At 38.8% G+C, this 24,761-nt stretch overlaps 1 protein-coding gene across 3 annotated transcripts; it reads left to right on the top strand.

The window, feature by feature from the left end:
• The first annotated feature begins 742 nt into the window (after positions 1-742).
• Positions 743-24,608, top strand: LOC121373853 (antistasin-like). Of its 3 annotated transcripts, XM_041500632.1 has the most exons (10): positions 743-1,257; positions 3,895-3,984; positions 10,774-10,794; positions 12,838-12,927; positions 14,360-14,380; positions 15,557-15,646; positions 17,081-17,101; positions 19,806-19,901; positions 23,502-23,577; positions 24,537-24,608. In XM_041500632.1, the coding sequence occupies exons 1-10, from the start codon at positions 1,203-1,205 to the stop codon at positions 24,559-24,561; spliced, it is 585 nt and encodes a 194-aa protein (XP_041356566.1). In that variant the 5' UTR covers positions 743-1,202; the 3' UTR covers positions 24,562-24,608. The 3 variants fall into 3 exon arrangements, with proteins under 3 accessions (XP_041356566.1, XP_041356567.1, XP_041356568.1); XM_041500633.1 differs by lacking the exon at positions 14,360-14,380; XM_041500634.1 differs by lacking the exons at positions 15,557-15,646; positions 17,081-17,101.
• The last annotated feature ends 153 nt before the right edge of the window (positions 24,609-24,761 follow it).

Raw genomic sequence — 24,761 nt, 5'->3', positions numbered from 1 at the left:
TTGACTTCCATACATATACTGTTTGACATTTTTGGTTGAATTAATTTGATTGTTGTCATTAGAAAAATATTGGTGATCGTTCAATCTATATTTTCATTAGTAATTTCCATTATTACTTTCAGATATCAAGGAAGGATGCGGCATGCGTCGATCATATCGTGCATATTCGGTCACTCTACCGGACATAAATTACCAGATGACGGTTATATTGCACTTAGGCCAAACACAATAAATTGCTGGTCTCTGGTTAGGGTGCGCGTCGATTTTTATCTCGTGCATCAACACTTAACCCCACCCACCCACCCACCCCACCCCCACCCCACCCCATACACACACCACCACCACCACCACCACACACCACACACCCCTCATATGACATCCTTTTTTGCCGGGCCTTTCTCACTATGTCGTAAAACGGCATTTGGAGCCGAAAAGCCATCGCGCATGAACTAGGACGTGCATTCTGATTTCAAAGGGCGGGACGTAGCTCAGTGGTACAGCGCTCGCTCGATGCGCGGTCGGTCTGGGATCGATCGCCGTCGGTGGCCCATTAGGCTATTTCTCGTCACAGCCAGTGCACCAAGACTGGTATATCAAAGGCCGTGGTATGTGCTATCCTGTTTGTGGGATGGTGCATATAAAAGATCGCTTGCTGCTAATCGGAAAGAGTAGCACATGAAGTGGCGACAGCGGGTTTTCTCTCAATATCTGTGTGGTCCTTAATCATATGTCTGACGCCATATAACCGTAATTAAAATGTGTTGAGTGCGTCGTTAAATAAAACATTTCTTTCTTTCTTTCTAATTTCAATTTAAATATGCCCGTTATTTCGGTACCAACTATACCCACCGTTTCTGTGCAATCCCTGCTTTAAACCAAATAAAAGAAAAATATGAAAAGAAAAGAGCCGCATCAATTCTGAAACTTTGGTCTGACCAGAGAACGACCTTTTTTCTTTTCCTTTTTTTTTCTTTTTTTTTCTTTTTTTTTTCTTCTTTTTTTTTTGCCTTATCCATATGAATCCATCACAAATATAATTAAATAGATATATGTATATTGAAAGTTGATTTTATCTTATTTTATTAATATTTTGCACTGGACCAGTTGTGGACTAACTTGTATATAAGCAGACTCGAGTTCTGACTCATCAGTTTTCTGAGGCCGTTTCCTGTTTCCGAAAATCGCCGACATCTGCCGAAATCATGAAGATAGTGCTTCTGATCACCTTTGCTGTTTGTGTTGCATTCGCTCAAGAAGGTGAGTTTATTTTTTTAACACACCTGTTGCAGAGAAATGCTTGTGAAATTTTTCGTCACATATCGATCTTTAACGTACGATTTAAAGACATCTTATTGGCTGCTCTACTGTGAGGACCCGGTCCCCACAGCTTTAATACAATGAAATAAGCGCAACCGATTGCCCTGTGACGTTTACGTTGACTTACAACAGATTGCTTTGTTACGCACAATTTTACTGCAAGCGCAAATGTAAAACTTCGCCGATTATCACAGTTGACGGGTGATTTTTTGTTGTTGTTCATTTAATTATTCATGTTTAAGGATTGTCTGTTATTTCTTTCACGTAAAACATTTCGCTCGTTAGATACCTTTTAAAACAACTAGTTGTAAGATAAATGGTACCTAACGGCCACTCATGTAGTATGTTCTGTTTATTACATACCTGTGAGAGATAACGGATTTTAATAACAAAATCGTACGTCACATTGTGAAATACCGTTTCCCTTAACAAAGCTAGAATATAAACGCTAACGCTATTGGTCCACAGCCATTAAGGGAGAATGTGGTCAACACAGTGTGACGTACGATTTTGTACATTTATTATTGAAAGCAGTGCTGAGGTCAGCCAGAGCGAGCAGAAAAATGTCCCCCAGACTGGTTTATGCGCTTCATACCGGCCTCGGTGGTGTCGTGGTTAATCCATCGGACATAAGGCAGGTAGGTTCAGGTTTCGCAGCCCGGTATCGGTTCTCACCCACTAACCACTAATAACTAACCCACTGTCCATGACAGACAGACCAGATATCTGAGGTATGTGCCCAGGGCAGCGTGTTTGAACCTTAATTGGATATAAGCACGACACTAAGATGAAACAAAAATGAAATGCGCTTCATGTCTAAAGAATAACCATTTTGAAAACCAGTGAAAATAGTTAGCGAAAACCGGCTGATTTAACTCTTAGTAATACGAAGTAGTTTTAAAACCGCCGTCGAATAAACTATTTGTGAATGTTTACTTTTGTTTTGTTTTTTTATTAATTAAAAGCAATAATTAAAGGTAGATAATAAATAAAATACTATACTTCTTTCAGTTTAATACTATTTTTATGAACGAGTAGATACCATGTACTTGTTCATAAAAATTATATTGAACTGAAACTCGTGTACTAGTATCTATATAGCACACTACTGATGTCACCAGTCGCCTTTGCATCTGCAAGTTTGCAACACTTGCGTTTTCATCATTATACGTCACTGTAATTGACATGCTTAATGTTATTAACGCCAATTTCTTCAGAATCATAGTTTATGGATAATAAATAAATTATAACATTCGCTGAAATGCCATACCAAATTTTTGAATCTCGTTCGAGAATAAAATAATTTCCAAACTCGTTTGATAAATTCCGAATAGCAATCTATATATAGTTATTACACACCAGTGTAAAATGTTGCTCATGTCATAACAATCACTCAATATCTTTCCGACTAATAAAATATTTCTACGATTAAACTTACATATTAAATATATTTACCTGTTTAGAATATGAGTGTCTGTATATTCCAAGTGTTTCTGGTCGTCTTAATATTTGTAAGAAGCCCAAAACGGATTTTGTCTTCAAATAATTTCGTACATACGACAAAAAACCCAAAGGGAATAAAATGACATTTAACTTAGTACAGATATTAGAATGATTAGAAACACGTTTCATATACAACCACTAATATTTTATGCCGAAAAATATATTTGATATGTAATTATAATCGTTAAAAAGTGTCTGTTACTCGATAACATCTTAAAAATTACTGCAGACTCAGGAATGTCCTTTTAAGAAACTTGTGGACAGTGTTGCTTTTGCTCGTCAGACACCAAAACTGTTCGCTCGTTTCATTAAAAAAACGTATGCCAGGCAAGCTCGTTTAGTGTTATATATATATTAATCGCTCAATAAGTCACGGCTGTTGGATGTCAAACATATGTTCATTTTGTCAGTCACAGAGATGAAACCCGGTGCATTTTTCCATTAGTAGCAAGGGATATTTTATAGGCGCCATCCCACAGACAGGATAGCACATACCACGGCCTTTGATCTACCAGTCGTGGTGCACTGGTTGGAACGAGAACATTGAGACAAAGTACCAATATAAAGTGAAGTCAAGAGATATTACCTTCCCTGGCAACGTTATATTTACGTTCAGCGAGAAATGAACAAACTCGCGTTCCTACGCTTGGACCAATGGGATGACGTTAAATTGTAATGATTATAACGCAAATATAATTATACCCCGATGATCGTAAAGGAAATAACAGACAATCTTTAAATGATCTCTGACATAGTTTTATTGTTTAACCATTTAGAATGCACCATCAACAGTATATCCCTTTCTGTGACACACCAAGCAGTGGGACATTACTACAGTATAACTGATTGAATAAAGTAATATTTTGTGGGTCATATATGATGTAAAATATTATTTTAGACAATATTATGTTGACATGCAGTACTGCTTAACGATACACCATTTAAATAGTTTCTGTTTCTTTACAGACAATATTGTGTCGACATGCAGTCGGTCTACTGCTGGGTTCGGAACGATACACCACTTGAAAAACCACTGCACCGACCATTTAAATAGTTTCTGGTCTTTCTTTACAGAATGCGGACCAGTGTGCGCTATGTTCTGTGAATATGGGATGGTGAAGGACGAGAGAGGATGTCCAGAATGCAAGTGTAATCCCCCTCCAGGTAAATTGCATGTACATATACACATACACCAGAGAGAGGTGGGATTGATTACTTCTGATAACCTGTCCTATCTGAAAACACAGGACTACCTTCCACACTGTTTGTGATAAACATTTCAAGTATGCAGGTCGAATGCCCCTTAATAGGTAGCGCTATATCAAATAACGGTTTCAAATGTTTTCAAAATGGTAAGTGGACAAAGGTTATACAACAGAACAATTTAAATTTTCAGTGAATATTTTTATCTGGTAAAGTGTGCAACTTTATACCATACTGGTTAGGCCTGAATGTGCCGAGCTCATGCAATGTGATACAGGTTACACTAGCAGCGAACAGGATCATATAATAATATACTCCTTTAAAAACGCACCACCTAGTTTTCTTACGTATTACAATTTTTGGTAACCATGTCAATTTAAACTATAAACATGTTAAACAATGCGCCCGAAAACAACATTGAAACTTTGCGTCAACTCAACTACGTACAAAAGCCAATGATTAATTAAATCAATGTGCTCTAGTGGTGTCGTTAACAAAACAAACGTTTTCCTATAGGTTAGCAGATGCTGTGTTCCTTTCTTTTCTTCTCGTGCTCTATTCATCCGTTCATCTAATCAGTCTTTGTGACTATCGATCTATCAATCTGTCTGTCCGTCCGTCCGTTCATCTAATCAGTCTGTCTGTCCGCCCGTTCATCTAATCAGTGTTTGTGTCTATCGATCTATTAATCTGTCTGTCTGCCCATCCGTTCATCTAATCAGTCTTTGTGACTATCGATCTATTAATCTGTCTGTCTGCCCATCCGTTCATCTAATCAGTCTTTGTGACTATCGATCTATAAATCTGTCTGTCCGTCCGTTCATCTAATCAGTCTTTGTGACTATCGATCTATCAATATGTCTGTCCGTCCGTTCATCTAATCAGTCTTTGTGACTACCGATCTATTAATCTGTCTGTCCGTCCGTTCATCTAATCAGTCTTTGTGACTATCGATCTATCAATCTGTCTGTCCGTACGTTTATCTAATCAGTCTTTGTGACTATCGATCTATCAATCTGTCTGTCCGTCCGTTCATCTATCTATCTACCTGTCAATATATTTGTCAGACGTTATCAATTAAGTTATTATGATTATGATTATTATCATTAAGAAAATATTTAAAACATTTATGCTAGTCCATTATTATTATTATAGCCCAGTTGTGCAAATATGATGATGAGTATTATTATTAGTAGTAGTATTAGTATTAGTATTATTACTAGTATTAGTAGTAGTAGTATTATCATTGGATTTATCATTATTAATTACATTCTTTAAATTATCCAAAATATATATATTTATGCAAAGCCATGGTCAGCTTAACAATTATTTGAAAAACACACACATTGCACACATATTATGCACAAACAAAACACACTAGTATACACACATGCATACACGTTGATATATACACATGTATACACGATCATGTGAAAAAACACACACACACACACACACACACACGTATACACACATGCATACACGTTGATATATATACATGTATATATACACGATCATGTGAAAACACACACACACACACACACACACACACACACACACACACACACATACACAAGTATACACACATGCATACACGTTGATATATACACATGTATACACGATCATGTGAAAACACACACACACACATACACACACACAAGTATACACACATGCATACACGTTGATATATACACATGTATACACGATCATGTGAAAAAACACACACACACACACACACACACACAAACACACACACACAAGTATACACACATGCACACACGTTGATATATACACATGTATACACGATCATGTGAAAACACACACACACACACACACACACAAGTATACACACATGCATACACGTTGATATATACACATGTATATATACACGATCATGTGAAAACACACACACACACACACACACACACACAGACACAAGTGTACACACATGCATACACGTTGATATATACACATGTATACACGATCATGTGAAAACACACACACACACACACACACACACACACACACACACACACACACACACACACACAAGTATACACACATGCATACACGTTGATATATACACATGCATACACGACCATGTGAAAACACACACACACACACACACACACACACGTATGCACACATGCATACACGTTGATATATACACATGTATACACGATCATGTGAAAACACACACACACACACACACACATATACACACATGTAACACATACACACACACGCGTATACACACACTCGTATACACACACACACACACACACACATACACACACATGAATAGACCCATTTATAAAAACACACGTGCATAGACACATTCACATACAAATACACACTCATTAACACACTCACATGAATAAACACGAACGCAAACATAACCGATTTGTAATTCAATAATAAAAACCCAGTAAACCAAGCACACATGAACTGCAATCAGCTAATTATTATTTTGTTCTTGTCCGTGGAATAAGACTAAAGAATACAGGCTTCAGTGAGATGGATGGTTCTATCAAATCAAAGACGGAACAAGAGAATGAGATGGGCTGGAATCTAGCTGAATTGGTAGAGCGCTCACCTATGATGCTTGTGTCGTGGAATAAGACTAAAGAATACAGGCTTCAGTGAGATGGATGGTTCTATCAAATCAAAGACGGAACAAGAGAATGAGATGGGCTGGAATCTAGCTGAATTGGTAGAGCGCTCACCTATGATGCTTGTGTCGTGGAATAAGACTAAAGAATACAGGCTTCAGTGAGATGGATGGTTCTATCAAATCAAAGACGGAACAAGAGAATGAGATGGGCTGGAATTTAGCTGAATTGGTAGAGCGCTCACCTATGATGCTTGTGTCGTGGAATAAGACTAAAGAATACAGGCTTCAGTGAGATGGATGGTTCTATCAAATCAAAGACGGAACTAGAGAATGAGATGGGCTGGAATCTAGCTGAATTGGTAGAGCGCTCACCTATGATGCTTGTGTCGTAGAATAAGACTAAAGAATACAGGCTTCAGTGAGATGGATGGTTCTATCAAATCAAAGACGGAACAAGAGAATGAGATGGGCTGGAATCTAGCTGAATTGGTAGAGCGCTCACCTATGATGCTTGTGTCGTAGAATAAGACTAAAGAATACAGGCTTCAGTGAGATGGATGGTTCTATCAAATCAAAGACGGAACTAGACAATGAGATGGGCTGGAATCTAGCTGAATTGGTAGAGCGCTCACCTATGATGCTTGTGTCGTGGAATAAGACTAAAGAATACAGGCTTCAGTGAGATGGATGGTTCTATCAAATCAAAGACGGAACTAGAGAATGAGATGGGCTGGAATCTAGCTGAATTGGTAGAGCGCTCACCTATGATGCTTGTGTCGTGGAATAAGACTAAAGAATACAGGCTTCAGTGAGATGGATGGTTCTATCAAATCAAAGACGGAACAAGAGAATGAGATGGGCTGGAATCTAGCTGAATTGGTAGAGCGCTCACCTATGATGCTTGTGTCGTGGAATAAGACTAAAGAATACAGGCTTCAGTGAGATGGATGGTTCTATCAAATCAAAGACGGAACTAGAGAATGAGATGGGCTGGAATCTAGCTGAATTGGTAGAGCGCTCACCTATGATGCTTGTGTCGTAGAATAAGACTAAAGAATACAGGCTTCAGTGAGATGGATGGTTCTATCAAATCAAAGACGGAACTAGAGAATGAGATGGGCTGGAATCTAGCTGAATTGGTAGAGCGCTCACCTATGATGCTTGTGTCGTAGAATAAGACTAAATAATACAGGCTTCAGTGAGATGGATGGTTATATCAAATCAAAGACGGAACAAGAGAATGAGATGGGCTGGAATCTAGCTGAATTGGTAGAGCGCTCACCTATGATGCTTGTGTCGTGGAATAAGACTAAAGAATACAGGCTTCAGTGAGATGGATGGTTATATCAAATCAAAGACGGAACTAGACAATGAGATGGGCTGGAATCTAGCTGAATTGGTAGAGCGCTCACCTATGATGCTTGTGTCGTAGAATAAGCCTAAAGAATACAGGCTTCAGTGAGATGGATGGTTCTATCAAATCAAAGACGGAACTAGAGAATGAGATGGGCTGGAATCTAGCTGAATTGGTAGAGCGCTCACCTATGATGCTTGTGTCGTGGAATAAGACAAAAGAATACAGGCTTCAGTGAGATGGATGGTTATATCAAATCAAAGACGGAACTAGAGAATGAGATGGGCTGGAATCTAGCTGAATTGGTAGAGCGCTCACCTATGATGCTTGTGTCGTAGAATAAGACTAAAGAATACAGGCTTCAGTGAGATGGATGGTTCTATCAAATCAAAGACGGAACTAGAGAATGAGATGGGCTGGAATCTAGCTGAATTGGTAGAGCGCTCACCTATGATGCTTGTGTCGTAGAATAAGACTAAAGAATACAGGCTTCAGTGAGATGGGTGATTCTATCAAATCAAAGACGGAACTAGAGAATGAGATGGGCTGGAATCTAGCTGAATTGGTAGAGCGCTCACCTATGATGCTTGTGTCGTAGAATAAGACTAAAGAATACAGGCTTCAGTGAGATGGATGGTTATATCAAATCAAAGACGGAACTAGAGAATGAGATGGGCTGGAATCTAGCTGAATTGGTAGAGCGCTCACCTATGATGCTTGTGTCGTAGAATAAGACTAAAGAATACAGGCTTCAGTGAGATGGATGGTTCTATCAAATCAAAGACGGAACAAGAGAATGAGATGGGCTGGAATCTAGCTGAATTGGTAGAGCGCTCACCTATGATGCTTGTGTCGTGGAATAAGACTAAAGAATACAGGCTTCAGTGAGATGGATGGTTATATCAAATCAAAGACGGAACTAGACAATGAGATGGGCTGGAATCTAGCTGAATTGGTAGAGCGCTCACCTATGATGCTTGTGTCGTAGAATAAGACTAAAGAATACAGGCTTCAGTGAGATGGATGGTTATATCAAATCAAAGACGGAACTAGACAATGAGATGGGCTGGAATCTAGCTGAATTGGTAGAGCGCTCACCTATGATGCTTGTGTCGTAGAATCGAATCACCTCAGTGGAACCAAACTCTGATTGGGTTTTCTCGGTGTAATATTTGCTGACCCAATTCATAGACAAATAACGTGTAGTATTTGTCGGCATCTGCTTACTTCTGCGTTGCGTCGTGTTTGCAGTTGGTTTGTAATAAATAACATACTAAACTAATTTGCCTGTCATACCATTTTTATGACACTCGTGAACACTGGTTGGTATCTACACATGCAAATCATGAAAATCATTATTTGTGCCTTCCGTACTTAAAGAGAGCACAATAGTTTAGATGTTTTTGAAGAAATATGTCATGAAAGAGCCTTTGAACATCGATCTGTGGTGATTTTCCCTCGAAACATTCGTAAACTAGAGTAAATGATGCCTCGATTGTCAGAAAACCAACTCAATCAAGCAATAGGATTGTTACAAGGTCTAATTTCCATTTGAGCTGTTGCCAGACAATTCAATTGTGATCACTCCACAATAACACGGTTCAATGGAAGGTCCAAAACTTGGTTAACTCCATGAGGCGTCGATGCACAGCGTGTATTGCATCCAAGCACACACGCTACTGATATCCATTTGACAATCGCATGTTCAACCATACAGTTTTGGTTTTGACCCCTATGGTGTTCAGTCTGGTATGACGGAATAGAAACTCATCTCTGTTCATGTGTGTGCTGATAATAGTGTTCACCACTGAATGAAGTTCACAGTAGCGCATTTTGCAAGTGATACAATTTGGTATGACGGAATAGAAACTCATCTCTGTTCATATGTGTGCTGATGATAGTGTTCACCATTGAATGAAGTTCACAGTAGCACATTTTGCAAGTGATACAATTTGGTATGACGGAATAGAAACTCATCTCTGTTCATGTGTGTGCTGATGATAGTGTTCACCATTGAATGAAGTTCACAGCAGCACATTTTGCAAGTGATACAATTTGGTATGACGGAATAGAAACTCATCTCTGTTCATGTGTGTGCTGATGATAGTGTTCACCACTGAATGAAGTTCACAGCAGCACATTTTGCCAGTGATACAATCTGGTATGACGGAATAGAAACTCATCTCTGTTCATGTGTGTGCTGATGATAGTGTTCACCACTGAATGAAGTTCACAGCAGCACATTTTGCAAGTGATACAATTTCAATACATCATCTTTAGGTGATTAACTGTGGGGTGCGTTTCTAAACGGGTTCAGTATAATTATATATAGCGTTTATATTGTTCGTCTCTATATTGTTCTATATTTCTTGTTCCAGCCAGTTCACCACGACTGGTATATCAAATGCCATGGTATGTGCTATATTATCTGTGGGATGGTGCATATGAAAGACCCTTGCTACTAATGGAAAGACATCTCGTGCGTTTCCTCTCTGAGACTATATGTCAGAATTACCAAATGTTTGACATCCAATAGCCAATGATTAATTAAATGTGCTCTAGTGATGTCGTTAAACAAACCAAACTACCTACCTACCTACCTACCTACCTACCTACGTACGTACGTACGTACCTATCTATCTATCTATCCCTCTATATTTCAGTCCGTCTGATCTGTCCGTCCGTCCGCCTGACTTGCTGTTTCGATAGTAGTCTCATTGACTGTTTGTTTATTTAACTCTATTTTTTATTACTAATATCTATTTTTAATGTTTTTTTAAAGGTGACAAAAGGGATGATCAAGGTAAGAACAGACTTCTATACATACTAATATAAATACACAGGCATAGGAACAGACATCTATACACACTAACGTAAATACAGAGGCACAGGAACAGACGTCTATACACACTAACGTAAATACACAGGCACAGGAACAGACATCTCTACACAGTAACGTAAATACACAGGCACAGGAACAGACATCTATACACACTAACGTAAATACACAGGCACAGGAACAGACATCTATACACACTAACGTAAATACACAGGCACAGGAACAGACATCTATACACACTAACGTGAATACACAGGCACAGGAACAGACATCTATACACACTAACGTAAATACACAGGCACAGGAACAGACATCTATACACACTAACGTCAATACACAGGCACAGGAACAGACATCTATACACAGTAACGTGAATACACAGGCACAGGAACAGACTTCTATACACAGTAACGTAAATACACAGGCACAGGAACAGACTTCTATACACAGTAACGTAAATACACAGGCACAGGAACAGACATCAATACACACTAACGTAAATACACAGGCACAGGAACAGACTTCTATACACACTAACGTAAATACACAGGCACAGGAACAGACTTCTATACACAGTAACGTGAATACACAGGCACAGGAACAGACTTCTATACACAGTAACGTAAATACACAGGCACAAGAACAGACTTCTGTACACACTAACGTAAATACACAGGCACAGGAACAGACTTCTGTACACACTAACGTAAATACACAGGCACAGGAACAGACTTCTGTACACACTAACGTAAATACACAGGCACAGGAACAGACTTCTGTACACACTAACGTAAATACACAGGCACAGGAACAGACTTCTGTACACACTAACGTAAATACACAGGCACAGGAACAGACATCTATACACACTAACGTAAATACACAGGCACAGGAACAGACATCTATACACAGTAACGTGAATACACAGGCACAGGAACAGACTTCTATACACAGTAACGTAAATACACAGGCACAGGAACAGACTTCTATACACACTAACGTAAATACACAGGCACAGGAACAGACTTCTATACACAGTAACGTAAATACACAGGCACAGGAACAGACTTCTGTACACACTAACGTAAATACACAGGCACAGGAACAGACATCTATACACACTAACGTAAATACACAGGCACAGGAACAGACTTCTATACACACTAACGTAAATACACAGGCACAGGAACAGACATCTATACACACTAACGTAAATACACAGGCACAGGAACAGACTTCTATACACACTAACGTAAATACACAGGCACAGGAACAGACATCTATACACACTAACGTAAATACACAGGCACAGGAACAGACATCTATACACACTAATATAAATACACATTTCATTTCAACTTATTTTCGTGTTTATATCCAATTAAGGTTCAAGAACGCTGTCCTGGGCACACACCTCAGCTATCTGGGCTGTCTCTCCAGGACAGTGAGTTAGTGGTTAGTGAGAGCGAAGAGGGTGTAGTGGCCTTACACCTACCCATTGAGCCGTTAGGAACTCGCTCTGGGTTGGAGTCGGTACTGGGCTGCGAATCCTATACCAACCAGCCTGTAGTCTGATGGCTTAACCACTGCGCCACCGAGGACGGTGTAAATACACAGGCCTTACTCCTTTTGCTTTCTTTCCTTCTTCTTCTCCTCATTTTCATGTTGAACTCGGAGCATTTAACTTCCCATATTATAGATATTCAACAATATTGTATTATGGTAATAATATATATATATCAAGATATTATTATTACTTTTTCCATATAATGTATATGTGATGATATTTTGACATTGTAAGGTCATGATCTCAAGGCCATATTGCTCTGGGGATAATATATATATATATATATATATATATATATATATATATATATATATAAAAAAAAAATATATATATTTTGTGGGTCATATGTGATGTAAAATATTATTTTAGACAATATTGTGTTGACATGCAGTACTGCTTAACGATACGCCATTTAAATAGTTTCTGGTCTTTGTTTTCAGAATGCGGACCAGTGTGCACTATGTTCTGTGAATATGGAATGGCGAAGGACGAGAGAGGATGTCCAGAATGCAAATGCAATCCCCCTCCAGGTAAATTGCATATACATATACACATACACCAGAGAGAGGTGGGATTGATCACTTCTGATAACCTGTCCCATCTGAAAACACAGGACTACCTTCCACACTGTTTGTGATAAAGATTTCAAGTATGCAGGTCGAATTGCTCTTTATAGGTAGCGCTATATCAAATAACGGTTTCAAATGTTTTCAAAATGGTAACTGGACAAAGGTTATACAACAGAACAATTTAAATTTTCGATGAATATTTTTATGTGGTAAAGTGTGCAACTTTATACCATACTGGTTAGGCCTAAATGTGCAGAGCTCATGCAGTGTGATACAGGTTACACTAGCAGTGAACAGGATCATATAATAATATACTCCTTTAAAAACGCACCACCTAGTTTTCTTACATATATTTTAAACTTTACAATTTTTGGTAACCATGTCAGTTTAAACTATAAACATGTTAAACAATGCGCCCGAAAACAACATTCAAACTTTGCATCAACTCAACTACATCCAATAGACATTGATTAATTAAATCAATGTGCTCTAGTGGTGTCGTTAAACAAAACAAACGTTTTCCTATAGGTTAGCAGATGTTGTATTCCTTTCTCTCCTTCTCATGCTCGATTCATCCGTTCATCTAATCACTCTTTGTGACTATCGATCTATCAATCTGTCTGTCCGTCCGTCCGTTCATCTAATCAGTCTTTGTGACTTTCGATATATCCATCTGTCTGTCCGTCCGCTTAACAATTATTTGAAAAAGACACACATTGCACACGCACACATATTATGCACAAACAAAACACACTAATATACACACATGCATACACGTTGATATATACACATGTATACACGATCATGTGAAAACACACACGCACACACACACACACACACACACACACACATACACACACACACATACACACACACACACGTATACACACATGCATACACGTTGATATACACACATGCATACACATACACACATTCATACACGTTGATATATACACATTGTTCGTCTCTATATTGTTCTATATTTCTTGTTCTAGCCAGTTCACCACGACTGGTATATCAAATGCCATGGTATGTGCTATCTTATCTGTGGGATGGTGCATTTGAAAGACCCCTTGCTACTAATGGAAAAACATCTCGTGCGTTTCCTCTCTGAGACTATATGTCAGAATTTCCGAATGTTTGACATCCAATAGCCAATGATTAACTAAATGTGCTCTAGTGGTGTCGTTAAACAAAACAAACTACCTACCTACCTACCTACCTACGTATCTATCAATCTATCTATCTATATATCTATCTATTTATTTTATATTTTAGTCCGTCTGATCTGTCCGTCCGTCCGACTTCCTGTTTCGATAGTAGTCTCATTGACTGTTTGTTTATTTAACTCTGTTTTTTATTACTAATATCCATTTTTAATATTTTTTCAAAGGTGACAAAAGGGATGCTCAAGGTAAGAACAGACTTCTATACACACTAACGTAAATACACAGGCACACGAATAGACATCTATACACACTAACGTAAATAAATAGGCACAGGAACAGACTTCTATACACACTAACGTAAATAAATAGGCACAGGAACAGACTTCTATACACACTAACGTAAATAAATAGGCACAGGAACAGACATCTATACACACTAACGTAAATAAATAGGCACAGGAACAGACTTCTGTACACACTAACGTAAATACACGGGCACAGGAACAGACATCTATACACACTAACGTAAATACACAGGCACAGGAACAGACTTCTATACACAGTAACGTAAATACACAGGCACAGGAACAGACATCTATACACACTAACGTAAATACACAGGCACAGGAACAGACTTCTATACACACTAACGTAAATACACAGGCACAGGAACAGACATCTATACACAGTAACGTAAATACACAGGCACAGGAACAGACTTCTATACACACTAATATAAATACACATTTCATTTCAACTTATTTTCGTGTTTATATGCAATTAAGGTTCAAGAACGCTGTCCTGGGCACACACCTCAGCTATCTGGGCTGTCTGTCCAGGACAGTGGGTTAGTGGTTAGTGAGAGCGAAGAGGGTGTAGTGGCCTTACACCTACCCATTGAGCCGTTAGGAACTCGCTCTGGGTTGGAGTCGGTACTGGGCTGCGAATCCTATACCAACCAGCCTGTAGTCCGATGGCTTAACCACTGCGCCACCGAGGACGGTGTAAATACACAGGCCTTACTCCTTTTGCTTTCTTTCCTTCTTCTTCTCCTCATTTTCATGTTGAACTCGGAGCATTTAACTTCCCATATTATAGATATTCAACAATATTGTATTATGGTAATAATATATATATATCAAGATATTATTATTACTTTTTCCATATAATGTATATGTGATGATATTTTGACATTGTAAGGTCATGATCTCAAGGCCATATTGCTCTGGGGATAATATATATATATATATATATATATATATATATATATATATATATATATATATATATACTATAAAAAAAAAATATATATATTTTGTGGGTCATATGTGATGTAAAATATTATTTTAGACAATATTGTGTTGACATGCAGTACTGCTTAACGATACGCCATTTAAATAGTTTCTGGTCTTTGTTTTCAGAATGCGGACCAGTGTGCACTATGTTCTGTGAATATGGAATGGCGAAGGACGAGAGAGGATGTCCAGAATGCAAATGCAATCCCCCTCCAGGTAAATTGCATATACATATACACATACACCAGAGAGATGTGGGATTGATCACTTCTGATAACCTGTCCCATCTGAAAACACAGGACTACCTTCCATACTGTTTGTGATAAAGATTTCAAGTATGCAGGTCGAATGCCTCTTTATAGGTAGCGCTATATCAAATAACGGTTTCAAATGTTTTCAAAATGGTAACTGGACAAAGGTTATACAATAGAACAATTTAAATTTTCGATGAATATTTTTATGTGGTAAAGTGTGCAACTTTATACCATACTGGTTAGGCCTAAATGTGCAGAGCTCATGCAGTGTGATACAGGTTACACTAGCAGTGAACAGGATCATATAATAATATACTCCTTTAAAAACGCACCACCTAGTTTTCTTACATATATTTTAAACTTTACAATTTTTGGTAACCATGTCAGTTTAAACTATAAACATGTTAAACAATGCGCCCGAAAACAACATTCAAACTTTGCATCAACTCAACTACATCCAATAGACATTGATTAATTAAATCAATGTGCTCTAGTGGTGTCGTTAAACAAAACACGTTTTCCTATAGGTTAGCAGATGTTGTATTCCTTTCTCACCTTCTCATGCTCGATTCATCCGTTCATCTAATCACTCTTTGTGACTATCGATCTATCAATCTGTCTGTCCGTCCGTCCGTTCATCTAATCAGTCTTTGTGACTTTCGATCTATCCATCTGTCTGTCCGTCCGCTTGACAATTATTTGAAAAACACACACATTGCACACGCACACATATTATGCACAAACAAAACACACTAATATACACACATGCATACACGTTGATATATACACATGTATACACGATCATGTGAAAACACACACACACACACACACACACACACACACACACATACACACACACACATACACACACACACACGTATACACACATGCATACACGTTGATATACACACATGCATACACGTTGATATACACACATTCATACACGTTGATATATACACATTGTTCGTCTCTATATTGTTCTATATTTCTTGTTCTAGCCAGTTCACCACGACTGGTATATCAAATGCCATGGTATGTGCTATCTTATCTGTGGGATGGTGCATTTGAAAGACCCCTTGCTACTAATGGAAAAACATCTCGTGCGTTTCCTCTCTGAGACTATATGTCAGAATTTCCGAATGTTTGACATCCAATAGCCAATGATTAACTAAATGTGCTCTAGTGGTGTCGTTAAACAAAACAAACTACCTACCTACCTACCTACCTACGTATCTATCAATCTATCTATCTATCTATCTATCTATCTATTTTATATTTTAGTCCGTCTGATCTGTCCGTCCGTCCGACTTCCTGTTTCGATAGTAGTCTCATTGACTGTTTGTTTATTTAACTCTGTTTTTTATTACTAATATCCATTTTTAATATTTTTTCAAAGGTGACAAAAGGGATGCTCAAGGTAAGAACAGACTTCTATACACACTAACGTAAATACACAGGCACACGAACAGACATCTATACACACTAACGTAAATAAATAGGCACAGGAACAGACTTCTATACACACTAACGTAAATACATAGGCACAGGAACAGACTTCTATACACACTAACGTAAATAAATAGGCACAGGAACAGACATCTATACACACTAACGTAAATAAATAGGCACAGGAACAGACTTCTATACACACTAACGTAAATACACAGGCATAGGAACAGACATCTGTACACACTAACGTAAATACACAGGCACAGGAACAGACATCAATACACACTAACGTAAATACACAGGCACAGGAACAGACATCTGTACACACTAACGTAAATACACAGGCACAGGAACAGACATCTGTACACACTAACGTAAATACACAGGCACAGGAACAGACAGCTATACACACTAACGTAAATACACAGGCATAGGAACAGACATCAATACACACTAACGTAAATACAAAGGCACAGTCCTCTATACACGCTAACGTAAACACACAGGCACAGACATCTATACACGCTAACGTAAATACACAGGAACAGTCCTCTATACACACTAACATAAATACACAGGCACAGTCATCTATACACACTAACGTAAATACACAGGCACAGTCATCTATACACACTAACGTAAATACACAGGCACAGTCCTCTATACACACTAACGTAAATACACAGGCACAGTAATCTATACACACTAACGTAAATACACAGGAGCAGACATCAATACACACTAACGTAAATACACAGGAACAGACAGCAATACACGCTAACGTAAATACACAGGAACAGTCCTCTATACACACTAACGTAAATACACAGGAACAGTCCTCTATACACACTAACGTAAATACACTGGCACAGTCCTCTATACACACTAACGTAAATACACAGGCACAGTCCTCTATACATACACAGGCACAGTCCTCTATACACACTAATATAAATAAACAGACACAGTCCTCTATACATACACAGGCACAGTCCTCTATACACACTAACATAAATACACAGGCACAGTCCTCTATACACACTAACGTAAATACACAGGAACAGTCCTCTATACACACTAACGTAAATACACAGGAACAGTCCTCTATACACACTAACGTAAATACACAGGCACAGTCCTCTATACACACTAACCTAAATACACAGGAACAGACATCAATACACACTAACGTAAATACACAGGAACAGACATCAATACACACTAACGTAAATACACAGGCACAGGAACAGACATCAATACACACTAACGTAAATATACAGGCACAGGAAAAGACATCAATACACACTAACGTAAATACACAGGCACAGGAACAGACATCAATACACACTAACGTAAATATACAGGCACAGGAAAAGACATCAATACACACTAACGTAAATACACAGGCACAGGATAAGACATCAATACACACTAACATAAATACACAGGCACAGGAACAGTCAGTTCAATTAGCTTTATGAAAATTATTATTATTGTTGTTATTATCAACATTATTATTATTATTATTATTATTATTATTATTATTATTATTACGAAAATATTCAAGATATTTATGCAAGTTCATTATTATTGTTGTTATTAATGTTGTTAATATTAGTAGTAGTAGTAGTAGTAGTAGTAGTAGTAGTAGTAGTAGTAGTAGTAGTAGTAGTATTGATAAAATTATTATTATTATTGTGAAAATGATTAGTATTATTATTTATTACACTTCCTAAAATATCCCAAAATAAATATTTATGCAAGGCCAAGGTCAGCTTGACAATTCCTGGAAACACACACACAGTACACACGCACACGTTATGCAGATACAAAACACATAAGATATACACGCTTGTATACACGTCCATATGAACACGCATACATACACATACACGCACGCACGCACACACATATGCATAGACCCATTTATAAAAACAAACACATTCACATAAAAATACACAATCATCCCCACATAAACTCACATTAATAAACACATTGCTATATACGCACACAAACATAACCGATTTGTAATTCAGTAACAGAACCGCAATAAAACAAGCACACATAACCAAGGTCGTAACCAGAGAACAGGATGAGGCGGGAGTTAGCCGAGTGGGTAGAGCGTTCACCTGGGATGCTTGCGTCGTAGAATCGAATCACATGAGTGGACCTATTTTCTAATTGCGTTTTCCCCGTCCAAAGCAGTGCCCCACGACTGCAGCTGTGTGTGTTGTTCCGTCTGTGGGAGAGTATATAAGAAAGATCCCTTGCTGCTAATGAAAAAACCGTACCAAATAAAACGTTTGAAATCCACTAGCCGATCATTAATAAATCAACGTGCTCTGAAACTAATTTTAACGATTACACATATGTACATACAAACACACACACACACACACACACACACACACACACACACGCACGCACTCGCGCAGACGTACACACTGTCACACACATACATACTCATGTACCGACACATTAACACACACACACAGACACACATACATAAAACACACACATACACACACACACACTCGCGCACGCGCACGCGCACGCGCACGCGCACGCGCACACAGACACACACGCCTAAGCCTCTGATAACATGACGGGTGAATTTAGCGACATTATTTCATCACAGAGGAAGACGATTCCCATTTCAATATTGATTTCAGGCTGCGGACCAGTATGCCTCAAAGAGTGCCCGTTTGGAAAAGTGCTGGATGAACAAGGATGCTTCACTTGCCAGTGTTATGCCAAAAAACCTGACAGTACGTACCGGCATATGCATGCGTACATGTGGTCATTCTCCCTCTCTCTCTCTCTCTCTCTCTCTCTCTCTCTCTCTCTCTCTCTCTCTCTCTCTCTCTCTCTCTCTCTCTCTCTCTCTCTCTCTCTCCATCCAGTATCCGTCAGGTTACAAATGGTGTAAAGTATCTATCTCTCACGCTGTCCAGTATCCGTCAGGTTACAAATGGTGTAAAGTATGTATCTCCCACACTGTCCAGTATCAGTCACATTACAAATGGTGTAAAGTATGTATCTACCACGCTGTCCAGTATCCGTCAGGTTACAAATGATGTAAAGTATGTATCTACCACACTGACCAGTATCCATCAGGTTACAAATGGTGTAAAGTATGTATCTCCCACGATGTCCAGTATCCGTTAGGTTACAAATGGTGTAAAGTATGTATCTCTCACGCTGTCCAGTATCCGTTAGGTTACAAATGGTGTAAAGTATGTATCTACCACGTTATCCAGTATCCGTCAGGTTACAAATGGTGTAAAGTATGTATCTCTCACACTGTCCAGTATTCGTCAGGTTACAAATGGTGTAAAGTATGTATCTCACACGCTGTCCAGTATCAGTCAGGTTACAAATGGTGTAAAGTATCTATCTCTCATGCTGTCCAGTATTCGTCAGGTTACAAATGGTGTACAATGTGTATCTCTCACGCTGTCCAGTATCAGTCAGGATGCAAATGGTGTAAAGTATGTGTATCCCATGCTGCTCAGTATTCATCAGGTTACAAATGGTGTTAAGTATGTATCTCTCACGCTGTCCAGTATCCATCAGGTTACAAATGGTGTAAAGTATGTATCTACCACGCTGTCCAGTATCCGTCAGGTTACAAATGGTGTAAAGTGTGTATCTACCACGCTGTCCAGTATCAGTCAGGATGCAAATGGTGTAAAGTATGTGTATCCCATGCTGCTCAGTATCCATCAGGTTACAAATGGTGTAAAGTATGTATCTACCACGCTGTCCAGTATCCGTCAGGTTACAAATGGTGTAAAGTATGTATCTCCCACGCTGTCCAGTATCAGTCAAGTCACAAATGGTGTAAAGTATGTGTATCCCATGCTGCTCGGTATCCATCAGGTTACAAATGGTGTAAAGTATGTATCTCTCACGCTGTCCAGTATTCGTCAGGTTACAAATGGTGTAAAGTATGTATCTCCCACGCTGTCCAGTATCCGTCAGGTTACAAATGGTGTAAAGTATGTATCTCCCACGTTATCCATTATCCGTCAGGTTACAAATGGTGTAAAGTATGTATCTCCCACGCTGTCCAGTTTCAGTCAGGTTACAAATGGTGTAAAGTATTTATCTCCCACGCTGTCCAGTATCCGTCAGGTTACAAATGGTGTAAAGTATGTATCTCCCACACTTTTCAGTTTCAGTCAGGTTACAAATGGTGTAAAGTATGTATCTCCCACGTTATCCAGTATCCGTCAGGTTACAAATGGTGTAAAGTATGTATCTCCCACGCTGTCCAGTTTCAGTCAGGTTACAAATGGTGTAAAGTATTTTTCTCCCACGCTGTCCAGTATCCGTCAGGTTACAAATGGTGTAAAGTATGTATCTCCCACACTTTCCAGTTTCAGTCAGGTTACAAATGGTGTAAAGTATGTGTCTCCCACGCTGTCCAGTATCAGTCAGGTTACAAATAGTGTGAAGTATGTATCTACTACGCTGTCTAGTATCCGTCAGGTTACAATTGGTGTAAAGTGTGTATCTCTCACACTGTCCAGTATCGGTCAGGTTACAAATGGCGTAAAGTATGTATCTCTCACACTGTCCAGTATCCGTCAGGTTACAAATGGTGTAAAGTATGTATCTCCCAACGCTGTCCAGTATCCGCCAGGTTACAAATGGTGTAAAGTATGTATCTCCCACGCTGTCAGTATCCGTCAGGTTACAAATGGTGTAAAGTATGTATCTCCCACGCTGTCCAGTATCCGTCAGGTTACAAATGGTGTAAAGTATGTATCTCCCACGTTATCCAGTATCCGCCAGGTTACGAATGGTGTAAAGTATCTATCTCCCGCGCTGTCCAGCATCCGTCAGGTTACAAATGATGTAAAGTATGTATCTCTCACACTTTCCAGTAACCATCAGGTTACAAATGGTGTAAAGTATGTATCTACCACGCTGTCCAGTATCCATCAGGTTACAAATGGTGTAAAATGTGTATCTCTCACACTGTCCAGTATCCGTCAGGTTACAAATGGTGTAAAGTATTTATCTCTCACACTGTCCAGTATTCGTCAGGTTACAAATGGTGTAAAGTATGTATCTCACACGCTGTCCAGTATCAGTCAGGTTACAAATGGTGTAAAGTATCTATCTCTCATGCTGTCCAGTATTCGTCAGGTTACAAATGGTGTACAATGTGTATCTCTCACGCTGTCCAGTATCAGTCAGGATGCAAATGGTGTAAAGTATGTGTATCCCATGCTGCTCAGTATCCATCAGGTTACAAATGGTGTAAAGTATGTATCTCTCACGCTGTCCAGTATCCATCAGGTTACAAATGGTGTAAAGTATGTTTCTACCACGCTGTCCAGTATCCGTCAGGTTACAAATGGTGTAAAGTATGTATCTCCCACGCTGTCCAGTATCAGTCAAGTCACAAATGGTGTAAAGTATGTGTATCCCATGCTGCTCAGTATCCATCAGGTTACAAATGGTGTAAAGTATGTATCTCTCACGCTGTCCAGTATTCGTCAGGTTACAAATGGTGTAAAGTATGTATCTCCCACGCTGTCCAGTATCAGTCAGGTTACAAATGGTGTAAAGTATCTATCTCTCATGCTGTCCAGTATTCGCCAGGTTACAAATGGTGTACAATGTGTATCTCCCATGCTGTCCAGTATCCGTCAGGTTACAAATGGTGTAAAGTATGTATCTACCACGCTGTCCAGTATCAGTCAGGTTACAAATGGTGTGAAGTATGTATCTCTCACGCTGTCCAGTATCCTTCAGGTTACAAATGGTGTAAAGTATGTATCTCCCACACTGTCCAGTTTCAGTCAGGTTACAAATGGTGTAAAGTATGTATCTACCACGCTGTCCAGTATCCGTCAGGTTACAAATGGTGTAAAGTATGTATCTCCCACGCTGTCCAGTATCAGTCAGGTTACAAATGGTGTAAAGTATCTATCTCTCATGCTGTCCAGTATTCGTCAGGTTACAAATGTTGTACAATGTGTATCTCTCACGCTGTCCAGTATCAGTCAGGATACAAATGGTGTAAAGTATGTGTATCCCATGCTGCTCAGTATCCATCAGGTTAGAAATCGTGTAAAGTATGTATCTACCACGCTGTCCAGTATCCATCAGGTTACAAATGGTGTAAAGTATGTGTATCCCATGCTGCTCAGTATCCATCAGGTTACAAATGGTGTAAAGTATGTATCTCCCACGCTGTCCAGTATCAGTCAAGTCACAAATGGTGTAAAGTATGTATCTCTCATGCTGTCCAGTGTTCGTCAGGTTACAAATGGTGTAATGTATGTATCTACCACGCTATCCAGTATTAGTCAGGTTACAAATGGTGTGGAGTATGTTTTCCTATATTTCAGGTGAATGCATAACGTGTAGAATGCATTGTGAACATGGATTCGTATACGAAGAAGGATGTCCCACATGCGAATGTAGGTGAGTCGGTCGAACATCTATAGGATTGTCCCACATGCGAATGTAGGTCAGTCAGTCGAACGTCTATAGGATTGTCCCATATGCGAATGTAGGTCAGTCAGTCGAAAATCTTGAGATTGTTCCATATGATTGAATGTAATGTAATGTTTTTATCATGCTCATATACCACTAAGGTTTCGAGCATGCCCACCCCGGGTTCGACCGCTGGAGGCCAGGGGCCCAATCCGGTTGAAAACATATTTTATTGTACAAAGAACAAAAGAATCGGGCACAAGTTTCACAACTTGCGAGGCCCTCTTCTATTTACAATATGCATGGCGACCTATATTACATAGTTGTAAATATAAACTACATTTAAACAGTCAGTGATAACCAGTGGGAGGAAATATATTATATACAACAGAATATCAAAGAAAAAAAGAAGAAGAAAAGTAATAGTGATGCAAAAGATTACACAAATAATACTTCACGTGCAGTCAAACTCGTTATCACACTTACAAATAATCCTTATGGTAATTCAAATTATACTTTATTAATCAAAACAATGAGTTTGTTTGATATATATTTAAACACAAGTAAATATACTTTTTATTATTAGCATCGTTTATTGTGCTTCGACCATATAACAGTAATTGTAAATCTATTGGTTGAAAATGCTGTATGGAATTACGTAGAATCTGTCTCTGCTGTTCATATTTTTTTACATTGAAAGAAAAAATAGATATTGTTTTCTAACCTGTATCCACTGTTACACGAAGGGTCTGTGGTAAGCCCACATCTGTGCAAATCGGCGTTTAAAGGGATACATCCATGTCGTAATCTTGTATGTAATATATTTTCTATTCTTTTCCCACAGGAAAAATAATATGGAACTTTATTATCACTGGTGTTACTTCTTTTTCCATGTATCAATTGCTGAATAAATAAATGATGATTTATATATATATTCCTTTATACAGAGCTAGTGCAGGCTGGTCAAAATGAAGATGAGAAATTGGTGGTTGTTTTACACGTGGCGTGACGTAATATAGGTGAGTCGGTCGAACACATCTAGAATCGCCTATCATCGTATGTGGTCATTGCAGCTCCTGACGCTATCTGTACAACTTGTTCCAGCCAGTGCATCACGACTGGTATATCAAAGGCCGGGGTGTGTGCTATCCTGTCTATGGGATGGTGCATAT

The sequence above is a fragment of the Gigantopelta aegis genome, chromosome 5 (genome assembly GCF_016097555.1).
Source record: "Gigantopelta aegis isolate Gae_Host chromosome 5, Gae_host_genome, whole genome shotgun sequence".
Classification (NCBI taxonomy): Eukaryota; Metazoa; Mollusca; class Gastropoda; order Neomphalida; family Peltospiridae; genus Gigantopelta; species Gigantopelta aegis.
Note: the sequence above shows the minus strand (reverse complement) of the source record. Positions and strands in the feature narration are given on the sequence as shown.